The sequence below is a fragment of the Haemaphysalis longicornis genome, unplaced genomic scaffold, assembly GCF_048455015.1.
Source record: "Haemaphysalis longicornis isolate Haplotype H1 unplaced genomic scaffold, Haemaphysalis longicornis Haplotype H1 scaffold_7, whole genome shotgun sequence".
In the NCBI taxonomy this organism is placed as follows: Eukaryota; Metazoa; Arthropoda; class Arachnida; order Ixodida; family Ixodidae; genus Haemaphysalis; species Haemaphysalis longicornis.
Window position 1 is genome coordinate 32,188,590 of NW_027526422.1, and position 22,583 is coordinate 32,211,172.

At 48.7% G+C, this 22,583-nt stretch overlaps 1 protein-coding gene across 1 annotated transcript in view; it reads left to right on the forward strand.

The window, feature by feature from the left end:
- Positions 1-22,583, forward strand: part of LOC144145121 (T-box transcription factor TBX1-like) — a 73,449-nt gene that overhangs the window by 37,384 nt on the left and 13,482 nt on the right. Inside the window, exons 3-7 of the mRNA XM_077676624.1 lie at positions 1,491-1,607; positions 2,228-2,384; positions 4,793-4,945; positions 11,238-11,305; positions 14,606-14,748. Coding sequence (XP_077532750.1) covers positions 1,491-1,607; positions 2,228-2,384; positions 4,793-4,945; positions 11,238-11,305; positions 14,606-14,748 — 638 coding nt within the window. The remainder of the gene's footprint in view (positions 1-1,490; positions 1,608-2,227; positions 2,385-4,792; positions 4,946-11,237; positions 11,306-14,605; positions 14,749-22,583) is intronic.

Genomic DNA, 22,583 nt, shown 5'->3' on the forward strand with positions numbered 1-22,583 from the left:
AAGACAGGTGGCATAAAAATGCTACGCATTAGTAGATAATTCACTGAATATCTGCAGATTTTTTTTCCAATTACCCTCCATAAAGTTTTGTTTATACGTAATGGGAAATGAATTATGTTCAATTTCATTTCTTTTTACTCTCTTGCCAATATACGGAGTCACGGCGAGCACAGCAAGACAGGCTGCAGCCTATATGCGCCGGAGTAGGCTACCCTGACGTTCTGAGATGTCAACTATAGTTAGCTATTGCAAAACCACGGGTAATTTTATTGATTGTCGAATAGCGTATCAGCACCGACAGTAATACCGATAGTGACCTCCGCGATGGCTCAGTGGCTAAGGCATTGCGCTGCTGAGCCCAAGGTCGCGGGTTCGATTCCCGGCCGCGGCGGTCGCTTTTCTGATGGAGGCGAAAAGCGAAAACGCACGTGTATTCGAGGTTTCGGAGCGAGTTAAACATCCTCAGGTGGTCAAAATTAATTCTGAGCGCTCCACTACGGTGCGCCTGATCGCCTGTGTAGCGTCGGTGCGTTAAGCCACAGAAACAATCAGTAATACCAATAGTCAGCTATCGGTGGTGTTATTACACTATAAACAGAAATGAACGCCTCTTTATTGGTAGTTTTGCGTATAGGGTCTCTCGAAAGAGTATTTGGATGCGAGACTTCCTTCTAATTTCTAACATGTGCAATACATTTATGCGAGCAATACAAACTAAGCTGTGTAATGTATTGTTTATGACCAAAGTTGTCGCAGCTGCACCGGCGCTCTGGCCTCGTCAAGCTGTCTCTGCAGCTTTTTTCCAGAGTGACCTTCAATATTGTCGACGCTGCAGCAATGTTGAAAAATAGACCTTGGTTTGACTTGATATGATAAACTGGTTATGTTTAACCACGCTCACTAACGTGATCGCGTCCACATCGTAAGGTCTTTAAGACGCGCTATATTCCCACAGCTGGGACTATCGGCTGATGATGATGATGATGACGATTATGGAGTGGCGGTAGTGGTGGTGATGATGATGATGAATATAGTCCAACTGTTATGCTGTTTCAATTATTACATTCTGTTTGCTACAGCTGTAGGCTGCGCGAGGGTAGTCTGCGTGGTCTTTCAGATAAAATTAACGAAGCACAATATCCCTAGAGAACGTAATTCTTTACGTTGAATAATATTTTGATAATGTAGTAATACTAGGATAGCTTATCCCCAGTGTCTGTGAATGACGTGCGTGTAGACAGCGTGGAGAGGCCTGGAGCAATGTTGGCTCGGTACCCGGCCGCGGCGGCCGCTTATCTGATGGAGGCAAAAAGCGAAAACGCACGTGTGTTGGAGATGTCGGCGCACGTTAAAGATCCCCAGGTGGTCGAACTTGTATCGAAAGACCTACGCTACGGCGCGCCTCATGGCCTGCGTAGCGTCGGCGCTTTAAACCTCACGATCAGTCAATCAACGAGACCTCGAGCCCCAGTTCCTTCCTCCAAACGCAGGCGCATGTTCCCCACGTTTCAAGTGAAGCTGTACGGGCTGGACCCGCAGGCGGACTTCATGCTCATGATGGACTTCGTGCCGGTCGACAACAAGCGCTACCGATACGCCTTTCACAGGTACGCGGCGCTCTCCTCCTACGAGGTCCCACAAGCGCTGTGCCTCCTGCGTCAGGGTTGGCGATATGAGAAACATCGCACGCCCGATAACAACTCCAAGCCTATTTTAAATTCTTACCTCGTGCTCTCGAACAAAGAAATCTGAACATAACAACATGACCTATAGCTGTTTATGTCTGTTTAGTGTTGAAAGCGATAGATTAGTGTTGCCCGCCATATTTCTTGAATGCCTTGCGAAAACAAATTTATCGAACTTACCTGTAAATCTGCAGGTTCATAAGTACATTCGAAGCTTTTCTTTGTCATTTTTTCCAAATTAGAAATTATAGCCATTAATTATCTCCAACATTTTTCTCGCCTTCGCGACTGCAGCCTTTATTTTATATGCATTGTTTTTCTTAGTTATCTTCATAGTTGTTTTTTTCTGGTTATATTTATTTGAACTGAAGCGTGTAGATCAATATAGGCCAAGCATGGGAACACAACTGTTTGCACTCCATACAAAAAAAAAGTAATGGACCCTCGGCAGTACAGTGCGAAGAATGAGCAGTTTCACTTGCAAGTACTGAAACTCCCGCAGCGCAAAGATGCGCGTTCCTGAGAAGAGCCTCTCTCCGCAGTTCCAGCTGGATGGTGGCCGGCAAGGCCGACCCCAACATGCCTCCGCGAATCCACGTCCACCCGGAGTCGCCGTGCAAAGGAGCCCAGTGGACCAAGCAGGTGGTCTCCTTCGACAAGCTCAAGCTCACCAACAACCAGCTGGACGACAACGGGCACGTAAGTGTACACGCGCTGGGCAAAGCTCGAGTCACGGGCAGCATCGCCAGGATTTAGAGGCATCTTTCTAACGTTATCCTAGCCGAGCAGGCAAACGTAACTTGTTCGCGCCGTTTCCCGCGAGTAATTTTATCTAATATACAACACACCGCGACCGTTAAAGCTGCATTATGGCAGAAACAGTGCCAACGTAGAGGGTGTATTTCTTCTTTACAAGTTGCAAACATCACCGAATGTTCACAGGGGTGCACGATAACGACTCCCTCAGGAGTACTCAAGGCTTACGTCGGCACATTCAGCCTCTTGTTCAACTGAGTGTGGAGAGCTTGCTCGCGCAAAATAACTCCGTCTTTGCCGAGCCTAAAAGATGAAGTCACGCGCGTCCGAAGCTGTTCCACATTCAACTCAGCACAATGGCCAAGGAATAGACGTCTCCTCTGACGGTGAAGCCGTCGCGAGAATTGACGCCGCAATTTTTACTTTTTAAAGCGAAAGCTTTATTAGTGGGACCGATGGCGTCCTGTGTGAAAATTAATTAATTTCCACATAGACAGCTTGGCCGAACAAAAAGCTCTGATAAGATCTCTGGACGCACGGCAGGTGCGTAGAACCGGGCTTGCATTAGTCAGAACGCTTACTTGAAAATCGCGAAAAAGGAAGAACGGTTCTAGATAATACAATACACGTATCGATCATGGAGAAGGAGTACAAAACTACACCTTTATTCCATAAACTACGTATCGGTATACGTGTAGATCGTTCGTAGATGCGCTTACTTAGTGCGCGAAGAATCGTCGCATGGGTTGGTTCTTCGTTTCCGTAATTGGTGCTTTGAAAGTTTGACGACCGATTGGAAGCACTTTCAGCGAAGGTCGGACGCACATTTTAGCTAAGGTTTTGACGTACTACTTTCGCCGCAGTTTTGATCTGAGAAAGCTTTCGCGTTCTTCTCAGCTTTCTTGAGGAAGGGGTGGTGAAGGATTTACGTCCATTATCTAGCGATTTTCTTCTCTGACATCACGGGTGTCGTCATAAGCCCCCTCGCTCATAGCGGACAGATTTTGAACCGCTCACCTTGCGGTGTCTTTTACGTTCCCTTTAAAACTGAGGTCGCGTGAAGCCAAGGCATGCTAAAGTAATTTGCTGTAATTTGCTCGAGACACGCTGCAAGCAGCGATGAAAGCAGTGCGCATTGACTGTCAAGTGCAAGCTGTTTTGAAGTAGTCGTATACTGATCCTTGACTTCCAAGTGTCACGCTGCTGTCTTGTGTACGTGGTATGCTGAGCGCGGGGAAAACGACGCTCAGTGTATTATGCTCTGCAGTCTCGCCCGCTTGACGGCAAAGCGTTGCGGTGAAGTATCATTGTTATCTACTTTTGTAGCGTAAGCTACACTGGCCGAGGTTGAGCAGTTTCGCGTGGGCCGTGAAAGCCCGTACCGCGCAAGAGCGAAGAGCATGAGATTGGCTTGGCTTGGATTGGATTGGATTGGATTGGATTGGATTGGATTGGATTGGATTAGATTAGATTGGATTGGATTGGAAACCCAATCTAATTGTAGTACGGGTGTGTAGAGAATTGGGTCTCCACATTCGCCAGTCTGCGCATTCCAGAGGAGTGACGTCATAGCCACGGAAGACGCGCTGGCGCCGGCGTGTGCCCAGCTGTCAGCTTCGTTGCGCAGTAGCCAAGTCTGTCACTGCGACGGAGCAGCCTGATAGCCGTTTCGCGTGGCTCCTGGAGAGCCGTGCTGCTCAAGCGCGAGGAGCAGTGACTGGACTGGACTGGACTAAACTGGATTGGATTGGATTGGAAATCGTTTTAGCAGCAGTAAGCATGATAATCAGCTAATCCTAGACAACCAGGAAACCTAAGAATAACCAGCTGAACCTTAACTCACGCTACGTATATCCTGGCATAGCCGAGCTAAGCCACTAGGAATTTTTTTTATTAGAAGGGCAGGAAGAGTTGGATGGCTTGACTCTGCACCTTGTGTTAAAAAAAAAATCCGGCTTCACAAATCGAAACCTGTTTTGTGCTGAGCTTTTTCAGACTGCTCCGACTTCTCCTTAACGGCTGTAAATACGCAGTTCTTTTAAAAACCCATCTGCCGTTGTGATTATTTACCGAAGGCACACGACCTATCGTTATTAATACCACGCGACCCTTATCTTTGAAAGCACTGAACAGGCTTGCGCGAAAGATAACAGGTACGGTGATCAGGCTGTTTCTCCACCTTACCAACTGATCGCATTATCAACGTGTTGTCAGGCTGATTAAGCGAAAAGGGAGAAAGGTCGCCTGGTATCAATGCGCGTCGCCGCGTGTTATGGTATTGTTCGCTTTCGTTGTGGAGTGTTAGTGACGTGTTCTCCCGCGTCTTTCTCCTATACCCGTTGGCCGTGCAGATCATCCTGAACTCGATGCACCGGTACCAGCCCCGTTGCCACGTGGTGTACGTCAACCGCAAGGGCGAGGACGTCTCCAAGACGGAAAACTTCCGCACCTTCGTCTTTCCCGAGACCAGGTTCACCGCCGTCACCGCCTACCAGAACCACAGGGTGAGCTGCTGGGTGCATAAGCACCCGGATGCGTGGTTAATCGGTGAGCAACGCACCTAGAATATCGTGCGCAGTGCGGCAGTGGGGATTCCCGGCGTCCAACAGGTCCACGTTGCTCGTATACGCATTCACACTAGGGATGTGACACGAATAAGGGAAGGAGCCGAGCATTACTCGTCTAACAATGGCTGAACGCGCAGTCAATTTAGTTTAATACTGAACAAGTGCAGTCTTTCCACTTGCTATTCCCATCACTATTTACCCGAATTTCGACTAGAATTGTCGTGGGGTTGTACCTATAGAAGACACTGTTGCAATAAAAATATCTGTAAGAAACAGCGGTAATAAAAAAAAGGGGATAAAATGAAAAAAAAAAAGAATTTCTGGCTATCATTCAGATTTATGCGGCGCGGTCTGGTCTCCCCTAACGGTGCGCTTCCGGTTGTGTTGCAGGCGCAAGGTTGTGTTGATGAACTGCATTAATCGAACGCCGTTTCTTCGCAGCAATCACCTGCCATTCCATTTCATCGACTGCCTCAACCGCAGTAACCAGTTCTTGCGAAAACTTTGAGAGCTTTATCTCGCAAATATTGGTCTGATCTTCAGGCGTGTCAACTGACTTGCCGACAGTACTTTTACCCTTACATGAAGCACCCACGATCTTACAAACCATGTAAATATTACGGCACAAATTCTTTTATCTTTCTCAGTTAAATCATGCAGTTTTTTATAGGTACACTGAATAAACTCAAAATTCTTGGGTTATGTCACCTTGCAATCGTAAGACAACCGGAAGAGGCATGCCCAAATATAGCAAAAGCGGCGGGAGAGTCGATTTTTTTTTTCAAGAAAAAGTTTCGCCCAGCTCTCTGCGTGCTGACCTGTTCAGCCAAATAAACCATTTGGTCTATTCAGCTTAGAAATACTTGCAGATTTGATCGCTGTTTCAGAAGCGTTCACTTATGTTTTTCTGTTTATTTTTTTTTGTGCGGGGACATTTTTGTTTAGAACATCCAAAGTGTTCATTTTCATTATTCTTTTTTCACTACATGATATAAACATTTTTATATTTATTTTTGTGTGACCCCCTTCTTTCATCACTTCATTTACTGTCCATTATTTAATTCTTCTTTGTATGTGATCTTGGCCTTTTCACATTTATTTTTTATGTACTAACTATTCATTATGCGCCATTATTGTTCTTTTTATTGTGATTTTGTCGTTATAGTTTTGTTGGTACTGAATTCAAGCAATATACAATGAAGGTTGGACGAGAATCGGCCTACATTTCTCTGGAGAAAAAAATGGTAGACCACTGACGAAGGATAAGCTCGAGACGATGTTGCACTACTCAAGAACGTCATTACGAAGGCCTGGGATGCTTAAATTCAACTTCTACATGAGAGCAAGTGACATAAGGCTGTTCAGGACGTCCTGGGGGCCGTTCCCCGCCGTTTAATGCATTAAATTATGATATCAAAGTAGCTTAACTCCACCGGTTCGTGTAAATCAACGAATTAGTTTTTTTTCTGAAAAAGCAAAGCGCAGTGTTACAATTGAGGAAGCTCCGGGAAAGTTCTTCGAGGTCGCTTTTCACTGATTTTCGCCAGTGCCGGCTTCTCGGGATTTTTAAGTAGGGGTTGTTCTTGCGTCCACTTTTTCGATAAAACGACAATCGATGAATGGGCGTTCGACAAAATGTCAGGGAGACACAAAGGAGAAACGCGAACACCCGCGTGCAGACATGCTGGGGGAGAAGGCGTGCGTGCGACGAGTTGGCGAGCGGCAGGAGGCCCTCGGAGTAGCAAGAGGAAAGTCGGGGCGCCCTTCGTCGGCCCGCGGCCCACGCAGGACCAGCCGGGCGACAGACGAGACAGAAAGCTGTCGGCCGAGACAAATGACCGCTCTCTAGCTCATCTCGCGGTCCCGCTTGCACCAGCACCCGACGAAGAGGAAGGAGCGCTGCGTCTTGAAGGGGAGAGGGGAAGGAGCGGTAGTGGCAAGAAGGCACTTCTTGTTTCTTTGCGTAGCGCGAGCCGTGACCAGCGCTGCTGTCACTGCGTAACCCACAAAAATGCGAGTGAGAAAAGGAAACAAAGGTGCTCTCGCGTCAAAAAAAAAAAAAAAAAAAGAACGAGAAGAGGAGTGAGTGGTTTATTGATGCAATCTGCAAGAACTATGAATGAACTGAAACTGAACTGAAAACTGCAGTGACGCTTTATGGAGGTGCCTCTGTAGGCTATGAGTAACCACTGAGAGTCTCGGCCAAAGGCTAAACTGACAAAAGCTCACCCAAAACGTCACAAGGGACCCGGGCAAAAGCTGACTAGGAATTTCCAGCGCAAGCCAGTTACATCTCACACTGCTTGCCAGATCGCGTTTTTTACAGTATTACGTGGACATATTTATTCAACCAATTTTCGTCCTGTGTGGTCAATAAAAAAGTATTTACGTTTAGTTTAGACAAAGTGATTCCATGATGGGTGTCAAATGAACCCCCCCCCCCCCTCTCCTCTACAAAAGAAAAAGTTGTGGCATTGGTGTTTTGCTTAATACACCGAACCAAAAAGCTGTCCAAGTTATGACTTATGAACGCCATCAACTCTCTTTCAGTCTTTGTTAACCGCATTTAATTCATTCTTGACAGTGTATACAATGTATTCGTACGACGCCTGCAGGGATCGTGCGAACAAATTAGCTTCAATTGTGAGGTGTCGAATATTTATGACTGTGGAATGTGTGCAATGTATTGAGGGAAGGGGGGGCGGGTGGTAAGCACATGCTTCTGCGATAAGACTGCGGAACCAAAAAGGTTTAAAATAATGCCTCTTTATTAACTATGCACAACTTCAGGCTTCCGAAACTTCAGGCTTCCATATTTTCTATAGCGGCAAGTTTAGCCCACTACATGTTACTGCGTTTCTAAATTACCGGCACGTTTGCCTTCGCCTACGCAATTGTTTACCATTTTAAATTCTGCGCCATGAGAAGCTAATATAGACGCTAATGTTACAACTAATAAGTGTAATGCGTTTATTGCACCGACATTATTATGTGATATTGAATTATAATGTTGATCACATGATGGTATTGTGAGCACAATGACACAAACAAATGATCATCATTTGTTTGGTAATTTAATCGTGTAACTATTATTGGCAAGAAAAAAAAAAAACCTCGGTAACTCTCTGTGAGGTCCGACCGATTGAATTCAAATTCATGGAAGCGTAGTTAAAATTTCCTCGGTGAGCTTTTGTATAAGTGATAAAGAACAGCAGTGATCTCACACAACGTAGGGATGTAAAAACCGGTGATAAAATGCTCGGGGTGACGTGAAATTTCTCAGGGAAACTGAGAAATATCTGGAGAGGTGGGAGTGACACCAGGCGTGTAATGTGTTTGCATTGTATTACCCGAATAAATATGCGATATGAGATTGATAATTCAAAAATTACAAATATCCACGCCTACACCACTTATTTTTGCTGAGCACGTCGAGCGCGGAATTATCGGCAGACTGAAGTAGACTCAACCCGCTTGTTTTCTTGGGGAATCCGTTCAGCCTAACATGCGAACGGCGCGGCCAACAGCGCAACGCCGCCCAGCACAGTTCCACCACGTTACTTGAAACCAGCACGGCTAACGCGAGCCCTGCCCTAAGTTTCCTGTGCTGGCCAGGAATGCCATCACTCTGCCGCCGAAGAGAGGTGTCAAAACAGATTGTGACGCCAGCAGGCAAGCAGGCAAAGAAGGGATCGGTCTCTCGGGCCGCGCCCTGGACAGCCTTCTCTCGGTGGAAGGAGCCGGGCAGCGGAACCCGACACGACCGGTAACCGAGAGCGCGCTGCCGGCCAACAGCCCACGCGGCGTGTTCCCTCGACTGGGGAAAATAATGGCTCCGTAAACGAGGCTTCCCAAAAAGTGGTGGCATTCCTTGCCTCTTCCTCGTCGTGGCCTCCAAAGACAAACAAACCCCGGCTCTCTCTCTCTCTTTCGGAAGACAGTGCGCGTTGCGGAGCGGAGCAGCCTCGGTGACTTCTTGGCGTCACCACCACCAGCACTCCGGGCGCGCGAGTCGCATTTATGACCTCCCGCGGCGCCGTAATTCAGGGTTGACGGGGCGATACTCGAGCTGTCGCGACTCACCCGTCCGACGACCGCGCAGGGCGAGTAATTTGTAAGGGCCGCTAAGCAGGCACGGTGGTGGCCAAGTCGCGGGCTTTCTCTTTTTCTCTCGAACCGCACGTTGCTTGCCAGGGGTCTCAAAACAGAAGGATGTCGCCGAAGGTAAGAGGGATATGGAAAAGAAAGCTGGTGCGGCGCGGCGGAGACACGCGAAGAAGGGGAGACAAAAGCAGAGAGAGAAAAAAAGTAAATTTAAAAGACAGCCGATGCTTCTGGGACTAAAGCATCCAGGGGCGCGGTAAATCACGGTCCCTCACAAAAACCTTTTCTATTCACTCTCTCTCTCTCTCTCGGCGAGGGCAAACCTGGCCAGCTAGAGGCCGGTGACGTGCGCTCGCATTCTCGCGAGCACTTGCGAGAGCGCACTGGCACTAGAAGTAGCAAGCACCACCGCTTCCCGCCACAAAATCAAAAGAGAGAGGGGGGAGTGACGTCGAGCACCAGACCACTCACAAACATACCACGTGAGTAGTAACCTTGGGTGGCCAGGCTTCTTCTCGCACGAGAGTTTATTATTTCTCGGCGCGAAAGTTTTCACTTTGTCGCCTTCGAGTGGAAAGACGTGCGCGTGGCTCGAATCTGCCAACGCCTCGATTGTGTCGGCGGTGGCGGCTCTGAGTAACAACCACGGTGTCTGGCGGCGTGCTCCCGGGTCGCAGACTTGGCGGCGGGGAAACAAAAACAACGGTAAAGAGAGAGAGAGAGAGAGAGAGAGCACGGGGACGGCACACGACAAGGTTGTCGATTTGTGTATTTTTGGGGAATTAGGGCTACACGAACGCTGACACATCAGTAGTTTCGCCCTCGCAACCGCTCATCGCCTGTGCTCTAGCCCTGGACTTAGGCGACTTGCATCACTTTTATTCCCTTTAAAGGGCCCCTGCAACACTTTTTTCAACTTTTTCTTTTTTTTTTTTAATCTTCAATGTTTGGAGAACGTAGTCACCCAACACACTAAATACTTTATTAGGCGGTCGCAAAGTACCTCAGCCAAAAATTACCTCCCTATGCCCATCAGATAACTTGGAAACTCGCTTAAAAGATTTTTCTCTCTTTCCCGGTCTTGATGTTCTTCGACGGCTCGAATTACGTCACTGAGGCCATGTAGCGGCTGTTGGCCGGTTCCTCTTCAGTTGCAGCAATTAATGCTTTTCGATGGCAACTTAAAAAAAGCCACAAAAACAAAGCAGAAATGGAAGGCGTATCTGGTGCGACGAGCAAATCACGCAGTGCCGCTCCATGCTGGCGATAACTGTAGCTTTCGCAGTTGTTCCAGACGCGAAGGAAAGAGTGAAAATGCTTATCAAAAGTGTTACATGGTCCCTTCAAGTAAGGGAAAGAGCAAGTGGGGGAAACGAAGGAGGCGCCGTGCAAAGATGAGAAAAGCGCAAGAAGAAAGAACGAGACACTAGACCAGAGGTGAATTCAAGAGTGAAGGGGGCAGCCGCCCTTCTTGAGGTGAACCGCCTTTGCAAACTGACAACACCGACGTCCAAAAGACTGACGTGCAGCAGTGGAAACTAGATTAAACTGGGAGCCGGATCGCAATTTTGTTTCTTATTAAAAACACAAACGAATGATGACGGGAAAACTTGCGTAGCCCCTCCACTGCTTCGCGTTTTCCCTGTGGTATCGAAAAGGTAAAAAAGTGAAAAAGGAAGATAAAAATTAGGGGCCATTCCGCTCTGTGAAGGTAGACGTGTAGTTCCACGGCAGCTGCTGCTTTACCACAATGCCATCCCTGGGACGATGTCAGCGATATTGGCAATAACCTCACAAGTATTTGTAGCTTAAGGCGAATTTCACCATTTCCGCCGATGACGCGGCGGCTATTCTCAATGCGCGATTCTATACGCCCATAGGCATAAATTTTTCCTTTATATGGTGGTTTTAACAGGGGATGGTGGGGAGGGGTGGAATGAGGGTTTAATGTCTCGAAGCTGCACGTGGGCTATGAGGTGTGCAGTTGTTGAAGGCTCCGGAGTAATTTAGACCACCTGTGATGATTAGCAACCTGTGCTTAGAGCTGTGCTGTTGTTTTGTTCCTTGTCATTCTCGAAATTTATACGCGGTCTATCCACATTATTTCCCTCCTCGTCCCTATCAGATAACCCAGTTGAAGATCGCCAGCAACCCGTTTGCCAAAGGTTTCCGAGACTGCGATGCGGATGATTGGTGAGTGGGCCGTTCCTCCTGCGGTTGCTTGTATGCTGTATACGTATACTTTTCCCGTCTTCACCTCCTGTCGCGCCGTGGTGGCTCAGTGGCAAAGGCGTTGCGCTGCTGAGCACGAGGTCTCGAGATCGATTCCCGGCCACGGCGGCCGCTTTTCTGATGGAAGCGAAAAGAGAAAAAACGCTCGTGTGTACGAGATTTCGGCGCACGTTAAAGATCCCCACAGACAAACAAACAGAAAGACAATGAACTTTATTGGTAAAGATCCCCAGGTGGTAAAAATGAATCCGGAGCCCTCCACTACGGCGCGCCTCATCGCCTGCGTTGTGTCAGCGCGTTAAACACTACAAGCAATCAATCAATCGGTCAATCAATGCTTTACCTCCGCACTACGATTAATAATCTCTCTGTTTCTGTCGCTGTCCGACATTGCTTGCACATGACACCGCAAATGATCTTCATTCTGTCTGATAGATCGCTTTCTTTCACAAAACATTTTATATCGCTGACGCACAACAGCATGTTAAGAAGCAACAGCAAAGCTCCGAAATTAGAAACGCACTTAAGGCATACATTTTTCGAACTTCACGTGCGAGCTAAAGGTGCGTGTTCAATTTTTTGTGTAGGATAAATGTAATGGTTTTGCACGCTAAAGCTACGCATGGAATATGACGCGCTGAAGTGGGGACTAAGGATTAGCCTAATGCGAGGATCTTCAATGGGCGCCGAAATCTTGGCACAGGGGCATTTCACTTTTCGCTCCCCTATAGAGCAACGACCACCGCGACCGGTATTAAAGCCGGGTCGTTGTACGTAGTACCCGAATGCGTTAGCCTCTGAGCAACAAAGGGAGGCAAGGGATGTTAAGCGCGGAAACATTGCGGTCAAACAGTTGAAACTGAATTTTACTAAACCCGGCTCTGGGAAACTCGACGTCGCGAAGGAAACTGACCATCCGGCCCGATTTTGAGAAGCTTTTCGGAGAAAATCAGGTGAAAAATAGAAAAAAAAACGTAATGGGACGTAGATTCATGCTACTGAGAAATAGAGCCCTCAGGTGGAAAACGCAAACCGCTAACTATCGAAGAATAGGTAGGGGCCAAATGACGTCTCAAATGCTACATGGCAAAAAGCGTTAAGAAAGCAATCATCCCCACGGGACGCTTCAAGACACGGCCCTTGCGCACGAGCCTTATACGCGAAGCAAATAAGCTCACTTCTCCTCAATAGAAATTAGTATTTTAATTATAGTGGGTAGGTCTTAGCGATTTTTTCCCACACCCCGCGCACTATCTTTGGATTACGTGAGGGGACAGCTGTGGCAATTTTCCTCGGCAAAACAAATACGGCCCCGTCCGGGCGACGGCATCTTTGAAGCCGAAGTGCGTTTCCACTCAGACGGGACTTTTATGCTTCCGAGTGTTATGCGACGTGGGCTCCTAAAAAGGGTCGTTAAACTGCGCTATCAAGACCCTGACGCGGCGGCTTGCGCACGATCACTGCCGCGACCCCTGCGACGTTCGGCGACATCACAGGCCTGTATACCATATATGTGGGACACCATGTATGGGACGCAGCGGGGGCGCATTTCCTTTCTGGGTCGTCGTTCGAAGCGGGAGGGCGGCAGCTGATCTGAAACCCGTTTACGGCGACCCTTCACGCTACGGCCATGTAAAGTGATATTGGCTGGAAGATCGGAGGCATAGCGCCTCATGCTCGTAAAATATGCTCTCCGGCCCCAAAAATGCTTCCGGTTAAGAAAAGAAAGGTACAGATGGTTTGGCACGGCAAACCGTGGAATAGCGTACGAAAGCACCACACATTACTGCTTATAAAGCGTCATCAAATACACAATCCTGCATGCATGTGCTTTGCTATGGGCATGTGACACTTTGTTGATTGATTGCGGGTTTAACGCGCCGACGCAACGCAGGCGATGAGGCGCGCCGTAGTGGAGGGCTGCGGATTAACTTTGACCACCTGGGGATCTTTGACCTGCGCCGAAATATCGTACATACGGGCGTTCTCGCTTTACGCCTCCATCAGAAAAGCCGCCGCCGCGGTCTGGAATCGAACCCGCGTCCTCGAGCTCAGCAGCACAACGCCTTAGCCACTGAGCCAGCTGAGCGGGTATGTGACACTTTGTTGGGCTTCGAGTGCGCTCACACACGACTCAAACTACGGGCTCGGATTTCTTGTGGTTGAACCTCCTCTTGCTTTCGGTCAGATTGATTGATTGATTGATTGATTGATTGATTGATTGATTGATTGATTGATTGATTGATTGATTGATTGATTGATTGATTGATTGATTGATTGATTGATTGATTGATTGACCAGTCGCCTGTGCGTGCGTGTGTGCGTGTGCGTGTGCGTGACATAACTTGGTATGGGCCAGTCCTGAACCTTTCTCGATATTATGTGGCAAGGGCCTGTATTTTTGCCCTTAGTGGTTCCGGTCGAGGTGACGTGTATACGAAACGAAAGTACTGTACAAAGCTGGGCTAGTTGAAAACGGTTCATCTTTTGAGCAAAGCACACACACACACAGGGGTAGAGAGAGAGAGAGAGAGAGAGAGAGAGAGAGAGAGAGAGAGAGAGAGAGAGAGAGAGAGAGAGAGCACATTCACGGTCATTTTATTTTCTTTTGCTTGTCTACTTCTGCGTAGTCGGAAAGATTAAGGAAAGCCTGTTGCATTTTTACCTCCTCCCGGGCTTTATCACGACATAAAACGCACGTATAAAACACCAGAAATTCCTTCTTACCGGCTAGAAAAACGTTTGCCAAGTGATTATGGTTCTTGATACAGAGCTACTTTATTGATAAGCGATGGTCTTTATTATTATTTTTATTAGTGCGGTAGAAGTCTCGCGCACGCAAGCATGCACAAGAATCGAAATATTGGTTTCGTACTGCTGAAGCAAAAAACAAGAACTCCCGCCTGAACGATACTTCGGCGCACATTCAAGATCCACGCGTAGCGCAGCTTAACATACAGCCCTTCACCGCAGCTTGCCTCAGGTCCCGGTGGTTAATTTATTGCGTGCAAGCCTCATTTGAACTTCACAAAACAAAGTACAATGTTAGTTGAGGTCCAATATGGTTGCGTTCGTTCAGGCTGTGGCGAAGGCTGGCCGCCGTACCAACAGACGTGAGAGAAAAATCAAGTTCCGGTTGCATTTCACTATTCAAGTTCGCGTTCTGCCTATCTGCTTATACCGTCCAGCTATATGTAGATGGCAGTTCCAGTTTGCGATAACGCCTTCTGTTACACCTGTTGCTGCTTTTCCGGCGCGCAGGAGCGTGCCGCCTGGCGTCGCCGAGATGCTGGGCCACCACCACATGGCGACGGCCAAGATGCCCAAGGTGCACCCGAGGCCGTCCCCCATTCAGCAGCTGCTGCACGGCGTCGGCCACACGGGAGCGTACAAGACTGAGAAGGGTAAGGGAGGAGAGCATGCGGAAAGTGGTGGGCGAGAGAGAGGGAATACCGGTGTCTATAAACGAGGATGAAAAGGGGACAAATGGCAGACGAAGAGAGTGCTGGCAATATGGCCGCTCTCGGAAGTCGTCTGCAAAAAAGAATGGACCTTTCCCACGAGAGAGAAATGTTGATTTGTCGGAGAGGTTAGCTCCAACCAAAAGAAGTAGCTTGCTACTTCAAACGTTGTAGTTACAAAAAAAGATGTAGTGCCTGCCTTAATACATCACAAGGTAACACAAATCACATTAGAACTTCAACCTTTGAAAGATGCCGCGTGCGCTAAGTGATAAATATCAAATCTTTATACAAAATCCAAAAAAAAATTGTCTTGAAGTATATACGCAAATATTCATTTATATGCAGTCCAAGGCACAACTCTCATTCGTGTTGTTACACACGTGCAGGAGAGCGCATGCGCTTGCACTCGTGGCCATTATTTTTGCTGGCTCACTCTGACCGGGGTCTCCGCTTACGACGGGGAAGGTAGGTACGCCGGGTCCAACTCCAAACAAATTATTGTTGGGGTGTAAGGGCTGCTGCAAAAGCCCTAAGTCACCGCACTTACAATCACCGGCATTAGGAAAAGCATCGAACGTCGCCAACAGCGCACCCAAGGTCATGTTCGTGCATGACGTTAAAAAGTGACGCGTGATGTACATTCCCAAGCAAGCTTCCTAATTAAGCTATCACCATAGGCGCACCCAGTAATGAGCAATATACGACAAAGGCGTCACCAGCAACCGCGCTAGTAGTAGCTCCTAATTGTGCTTTTCGCATTCACCCCTAGGTTCGTTAAGCATTCTTCCCCGTGCAAACTTCGTCCACCAGCGATACCATGCGTAACACGTCATCTTTATCCAATTCTTTAAGCAAAAAAAGTTTGTGCGCGCGGACATTTTTTTTGCTTGAAGCGAAGCATAGATGACGCCCTGGGATAAAATAACACAAGATACACATGTATAAGGAGCCTCCAGACCTCCCTTCGTCGGCGTTTTTCAGTCACTATACCCTCAACAAGCGGGAAGGTTTGCTGTTTTGCGCTTTTTGATATTCAACAAATTAAAAGCACCTCACACTGTATTTCGGTTTCGCAGGTCAGGCGTGTAGATCGGAATAAAGCCAGGTCATACGAGCCCACACTCGGTAGAGGCATTCATAGCATCCATTAGGAAAGGCAGTTATATATCCACACACACACACACGCACACGCACACACGCACACGCGCACGCACACGCACACACACGCACACAAATGCACGCACGCACGCACACACACACGCACACACGTACAGAGAGAGAGAGAGAGAGAGAGAGAGAGAGAGAGAGAGAGAGAGAGAGAGAGAGGGAGGGAGAGAGAGAGAGAGAGAGAGTTTTGCAGAAACTCCGAAGTTGGGAATTGGCGAATAATGAGAAAGCATTGCTTCCAGCCGCTTCGCTATGCAGTTGAGCCCACTTATAGCGAACTCAACCATCGTGCTGAATTCGTTCGTAATATCCGAAGTTCATTATAGGAGTAATTAGCGTTTTCTGCGCGTGAAAACCCAGCACACATACGGCGGGCGCACTGACGCGGCCACGGACACCGCCTGGACGGCGCCCGGCGATATCAGAGCGCTGACTGCAGCCGTGAAGCGATGTTGACCACTCACCCGTCAAAATGAAACTCTCGGCCCAAAAAGAAGTTAGACAAGCGGAAAAGTAGCTCATGTTATATGCATAAATGTCCTATGAATTGCAATTGGGGCCGTTGCGGCTCCTGGTAGACCGGGGGTCGACATTGATCTTGGAGCTCAGGACCTTCTTCTCTGTGTCTTTAGAATTGTAGAAATTGTCGACCTGGAGAGATCGTACTCCTTAACCAGGTCGCAGTTTCTTGCTCCCTGCATAAGATCATTCACCTTGTCCGAACAGAACAACTGATGACATCTCAGGGGCACTTGACGCGTTTCAGCTACATGGCTCGCCTTTCAGGTTGCTTCCCGTTTTTTCCCCACTTTTCTACTGGCCGACCTGGAGAGGAAAGCGCGAGCGAGCATGAACGGGGCTTCCGAAATTCATGCATAGCTAATTTTATGGCCCTACAAATTCCTGCCGCCTATTTGTCCGTTCGCACACAAGCTGGAGGGGAGAAACGCATGTGTCTCACAGGTATTGGCACAGTGACAACACCAACTTTCTCGTCTCCCGTCGTCTCCCGTATTTTCTCCGCTATCTCGCTTCACTCCTCTTCCGTCGTGTGCTGCCTCCGTCCACCTGCAGACGAAGTTTGGAGGGGGGCAATACGAAACCACGACAATGACGTCCTTGTTCATTTACATTTTTTTAGTTTTGGATTTATTTTGCTGGCTGCAATAAGTTTGTTAGAAAAAAGGTGATCGCCGCGCAGTTCACTTGATGCTTCGCGTTGGCGGAAAGGCGATCAAGTGGCGACTGCAAACGCTAGCGTTTGGGCGATGGTCGATCGTTCGCTGTACCCGAGTTGCACCCGCGCGCCAGTTTGTTGTATCTGAAAGAAAATGACAATGTCTAAATGCGTGCTGGGACGGTCAGTAAGCATTTATTTGTTGTAACCAAGTGTTCGTTATAACTGCGGCCGTTATAAGTGGGCTTGAAGTCGGCTTCACTAATATACACCGGTCTTTTTGAGGTCGTCTTCACTAATATACACAAATGCATTGCCAGAAAGACGTCTTCAAGGGCAATATGAGCAGATTTATTGAATATTCAGCTTTTAGGGCTTTCTGTTGAATACCTCCGTATGACCCCATGTATCCCTGTGGTCTAGTTCGCTGTACCTGTGGTGCAGTGTACAGCGAGTCCTCTTAAAGGAGGGCAGGAAGGAACGGTACTGGAAAAGCAGGGAAGTTAACCTGGGAACTGTCTGGTTGGCTATACCCTACACATGGGGATGGGAAATACGGGAATTGAAAGGGAGAGCCAGCCTCACTACTTGACACAAAATTACTGCTGAGAAGACTTATTTCCGGGGGCGATATAAGCAGCCCTATCAAGACATAAAGGCCCTGGAAGCCCTACAAATAATAAATACTCACGGAAGAACCAATGTACACCTATGAAGAGCTATACACTGACTGACTAATATAGTTTAAATGCCAGCTTCAGTACAACACAGATACATTCCTCGAAGGCATTTTCTGGGGTAAATGTGAGCATATATACCAAAATGCTAAGGCTCCACGAAGAGAAATGAACATTTATTTGAGTTGGAGAAACTTTAATCGCATATGGCGTCATGTATACAAAGTGCGTCGTCTCACGTGCTAAAGATGGACTAACGGACACACTGATGTCGCGGTGAGAGTAGCGTAGGAATACTTACGCATCAAATAAACTCATCCTAATTTAGAGCAGCTTATGATTCAAATGCAATGCGATTACAGCTAGGCATCAAACGGAAAGTGTATCTTACCTGCTCTAGACAGATATAGAGAGACGTAAACTTTATTTTTCCCCACCCATGTGACCACTCACGCTCCCAGCACTTCAGTTTGACGGGGTAGACGAGGGCTGGGCACGACAGCAGTAATTGAGCGGGCGGCAGAGAGCGGCCCACATGGTCCGCCTGTGGGTTCTCAAGTAGAAGTGTGGTTTCAGTTCGGAAATAGATTGGTAGCTTGTTCGAGGCTAGAGAAGGCAAGTAAGCGTTTAGCTGCACCTTTTTAGCTGTTTAGCTGTCTATGGAGCGTACACCAGTAGACCGGGAGGCCAGAAACAAAATAACAACTCGCAATAATGCTATCTTTTGAGACATAATTTTTAGGAAAGCAAGTAATTACACATAATTTCCTTTGGTAGCGGCCAATTGGTGTTACAAGCGATATGACGACAACGGCATGTGCGCCAGTGGGTTATTTGGTGAATGTCTGTCTTAGATTCCTCGTCTGGCTGACGCACAAGCTAGCACAGCTTTTGAATCCGCGTGCAACCCAGACGAGCCAAGCTTGGTAATGGCTAAGAGCGCGAGTTCCAAGCCCAGTTCTCGATGACGCGCCGCCGAGCCGGCGGTTTGCGTGAAAGAGCCCCCGCCGCCGCCGCCGGCAATGCACGTCTCGTGCGCTCACACGAGCGTCCCTAACGAGCTGCAGCCTAGCGCCAGTGCCGTGGCTGATAAATCGAGTCCTCTGGATGCTGTCTCCCGAGTGCGCCCAGAGCCGTCCCTCTCGCTCTCTCCCTGTCCCCGCAAAGTGCTACCGCGCAGCCTATGATGAATAAGCCGCAGCGCTGCGAAAGCCACACTGACGCATAGGTCGGCGTACTCACTCGTGAGTACACTCATTTGTACTCATTTGTACTCAAACTCACGAGTGAGTACGATGATGAGTGATCACACACCCAGAAAAAAACAGTGAGTACGATGACGAGTGAGTACAGGGGTAAGTCCACTACTCGTGAGTACAGTACTCATGAGTATACTACTCATGAGTGTGAGTACTCATGAGTACAGTATTCATGAGTATGAGTACTCACGAGTTTGAGTACTAATGAGTATGAGTACTCATGAGTACACAGTACTCATGAGTACACAGTACTCATGAATACACAGTACTCATGAGTATACAGTACTCATGAGTACACAGCACTCATGAGTACAATACTCATGAATACTGTGTACTCATGAGTACTGTGTATTCATGAGTATATGCCCTCCTGAGTACAGTAGTGCAAACAAGTTTTATCACGAGCTCGAGTCTGGACGCGCGTGTACGAGTCGCAAACATTTAGCGGTGCCGCTGTGCACCTTAACTGTCAAGCATGGTAAAATTACACAACGAAAACTGCACCTCCCTCTTTTCCCGGTCCCTGTTTGGCGCTGTAAGCGTTTTTCGGCGGTCGCTCGCAAACGGGTCACGGTGAAGAGGGAAAAAGGAGGGGGTGTGGGCCCGGTGGGAAACGCGGCCGCGGTTGCTCTTCTCTGATGGGTCTTCTTGACTGCCGCAGTTATTTTTGTTGACGCGGCCTCTGAACGCGTGGCGGCTTCATTGCGCTTGCTCCCTTCCAATTGTTTTAGGGGAGAGGCGGCGGAGGCTGCTAACAACGCACGAACTAGGCGTACTGAAGTCCCTCTTTGTCGGTCTTCAGAAGTTTCCGTAGACGCATGTCACGCTGTGTAGTCGTTTCGTGAGCCGAACCACTCATTTCAACAGTCGCAGTTAATTTACGTAACTCGCGTCAAACCAACTGCGTGGTTTGTAACGTTCGCTGTGCGTATTCAAGCGACAGTTTGGCTGATGTACGTGCGTCCATATGGTTTTATTAGGTTCCCGTTTTGAAACATTTTGCTCAGGTTCGCTAGTAATATGGTCTCGTGTAGTGCCATTTACAAGTGAGCATATAGCCCCACCGTGCACTACGGCGTGCAGGCGCGGCGGTGGAATTTGCCCCAGCAATGGAAATAAAATATCCGAGTACACCTAAGCACGTTCGTGAGTTGTGAATCGGACATCATAATATCCAGTTCAACGCGTACGGCGCCTTGTTTAGCCTCGCATATTTTGTCGAAGAGCTCTGTCATCTTGCTGCTGGAGGAGCGTTTTGCTTTCGAATGGCTTTACTTTCGAGTGGAAACCCGATTCGCCGCTTCTCGTTTATGCCACCGTGTAATGAGGGCGCTGACGATGATGGTGAATTTCGGTGGTTGTTATTCCCCTACCTTCACTACTGTTTACAGGCCGGGCGACCACCCCTCGCTAGCAACTATACCACGGAGTTTAAGCTCGCACTGTGAGTGGCCTCGTGAAGGAATTGTTTTTAATTGATGAACGCCAACGCCAGACGCCGGGATTGTCGCTTAAGCTCCTATCTTGGAACGTCTCGTAAAACCTGTGGATTGCACATAACGACGTCACCGCACTTTTTGATCGATCGCTGTCAGCTTCATCCGCGTTGCTCGAGATAAGAGCTGCAGATTTCCACTCTGCAACCAACCCACCAACACGGCTATACAGTGACGTCAGTGCAAGCTATCACGCCTCCGAAAAACGCGTCTACAAACTTTGTTCTCTAGTACACAAAGCACGGCAGAGCAGTTCTACGCTGCTGTAATGGCTGCCAAGTACCGGCAGCAACTGGGTGCACTGCGGCCCTCGACTGCGACCGATACCCTCTCCACCCCCCCCCCCCCCCCCCCCGAACACACACACACGCACTGTTGGGACTGGGCCATTCTAGCTCAGTCACCACTGTTCGATTCACTTCAGTTTATTAAGTGCAATGCACTTCTTAAGCGACCCTGAACCTGCGTCCACCGGCGATGTCCGCGCACGTGGAGATGGGCGCGCGCAGCCTGGCCGCTGACATGGCACATACCCACGTGGGGGATTGGCCAAGAATCGGGCGTGAGAAGGGCTAATGCACCTGCTTAAAGGAGTACTGACACGAAATTTCAAAGCTGAGATCCGCTCTAGCAATCAAGTACAACGACAACACAAATAGGTGTCTGTGAATAAATGCATCTTTCTTTCTTTGTAGTTGTGTGTGTGTGTGTGATCTCTCTTTCGCGAACATTACCGAACCGCGCAAATTCAACTCGTGCATTCGCACTTTCACATTCTTCCCCTCGGGGAAATGCGGGGAATTTTTTCCTTCAAAGACCCCACAGGGGGTGTTACATAAGGGGCGCGTTGTACAACATAGATACAAAAGCCACAGGTTAACAATACAGATGCATAGATGTTGCGACGTTGCCCTGCTCAGTCCGCCATCGACGCGGCGCAGAGGAGAGCGATGAAGTTGTCGAGCCGACGGTGATTTTAAGCTGCATTCATATACAATATATACAAAGGTAGCAAGAGCGTTACATGGCTCGCACAAAGGCACTTCTCAACTCAGTGCCTCCGATGAAATGCCGCCGCACAGCCGTTGCTTCAGGGCTGGTTTTATACCCCCGGGGTTCCGCCGCAGCCGCGTGCAGTTCGAATCTTTCCAATCAGGACTGTCACTGGCCGCAGTTTGAATCCGGCGAATGCAGGCGAAGTGACTGCGTCAGCCGAACCACGAATGGGAAAGGGGAGGCGACTCAGCGGCGCCGTCTCCAGAGTCTACTCGTCGCTGCGTGTCTTTTGCGGGCCGGTCGTCCCAAGCATGATTTGGTGCGGCCGTCTCGATGGGAAAAGGAGAGTAGACTCGGCGGCGCCGTGTGCCGCCAGTTGCGGCACGTCTGCCGCGGGCTGGCTGACCGAGGCGCGAATCGGGCCCACCGTCGGCGCGTCGCCAGGTGCAGCAAATTTGTGTCGGGCGCTCTGGTTAACCGCACACCCACGCATAGAAAAATTAGTAAGATCAGACCCGTGCGGGTTTTGGCCTAGCTGTTAACGGAAATAGACACAACGACGCGTAGTGCCCGTCCTGTACCTTTTTCGCGGCGGGACCTCCCTCTTTGGCTTTTCGCGCGCTGGCCGGTTTTCGTCTTTCTGTTTATCTCTTACTTTGCGGACTGGCGGCGGTTGCGAGGGGTACGGTTGCGCAATGTTCGCAGAATTCGGAACAGCGGCGGTAGCGTCTCTTTCCAGATGGTTTTAAAGACGATAGCCTTTCTTTGGCCACTTGAGCGCGACAATGTTGGCCTGTCAGTCTGTCTGTCTGTGTCCGTCATAAAGATAATTCATTATTGCAACTTAATATCACGCCCCGCTGTACACATGGGAGCTACTGGGGTCGCCATTAAGTAGCTTCACGTACATTATGCGCCCTCTCTACAACTGGCCAACTGCCCCGCCATTCAGCCGCGATCCAAAACGCGAGTGCGTACGTCCCGTTTCACTCTCTCCCGTGTA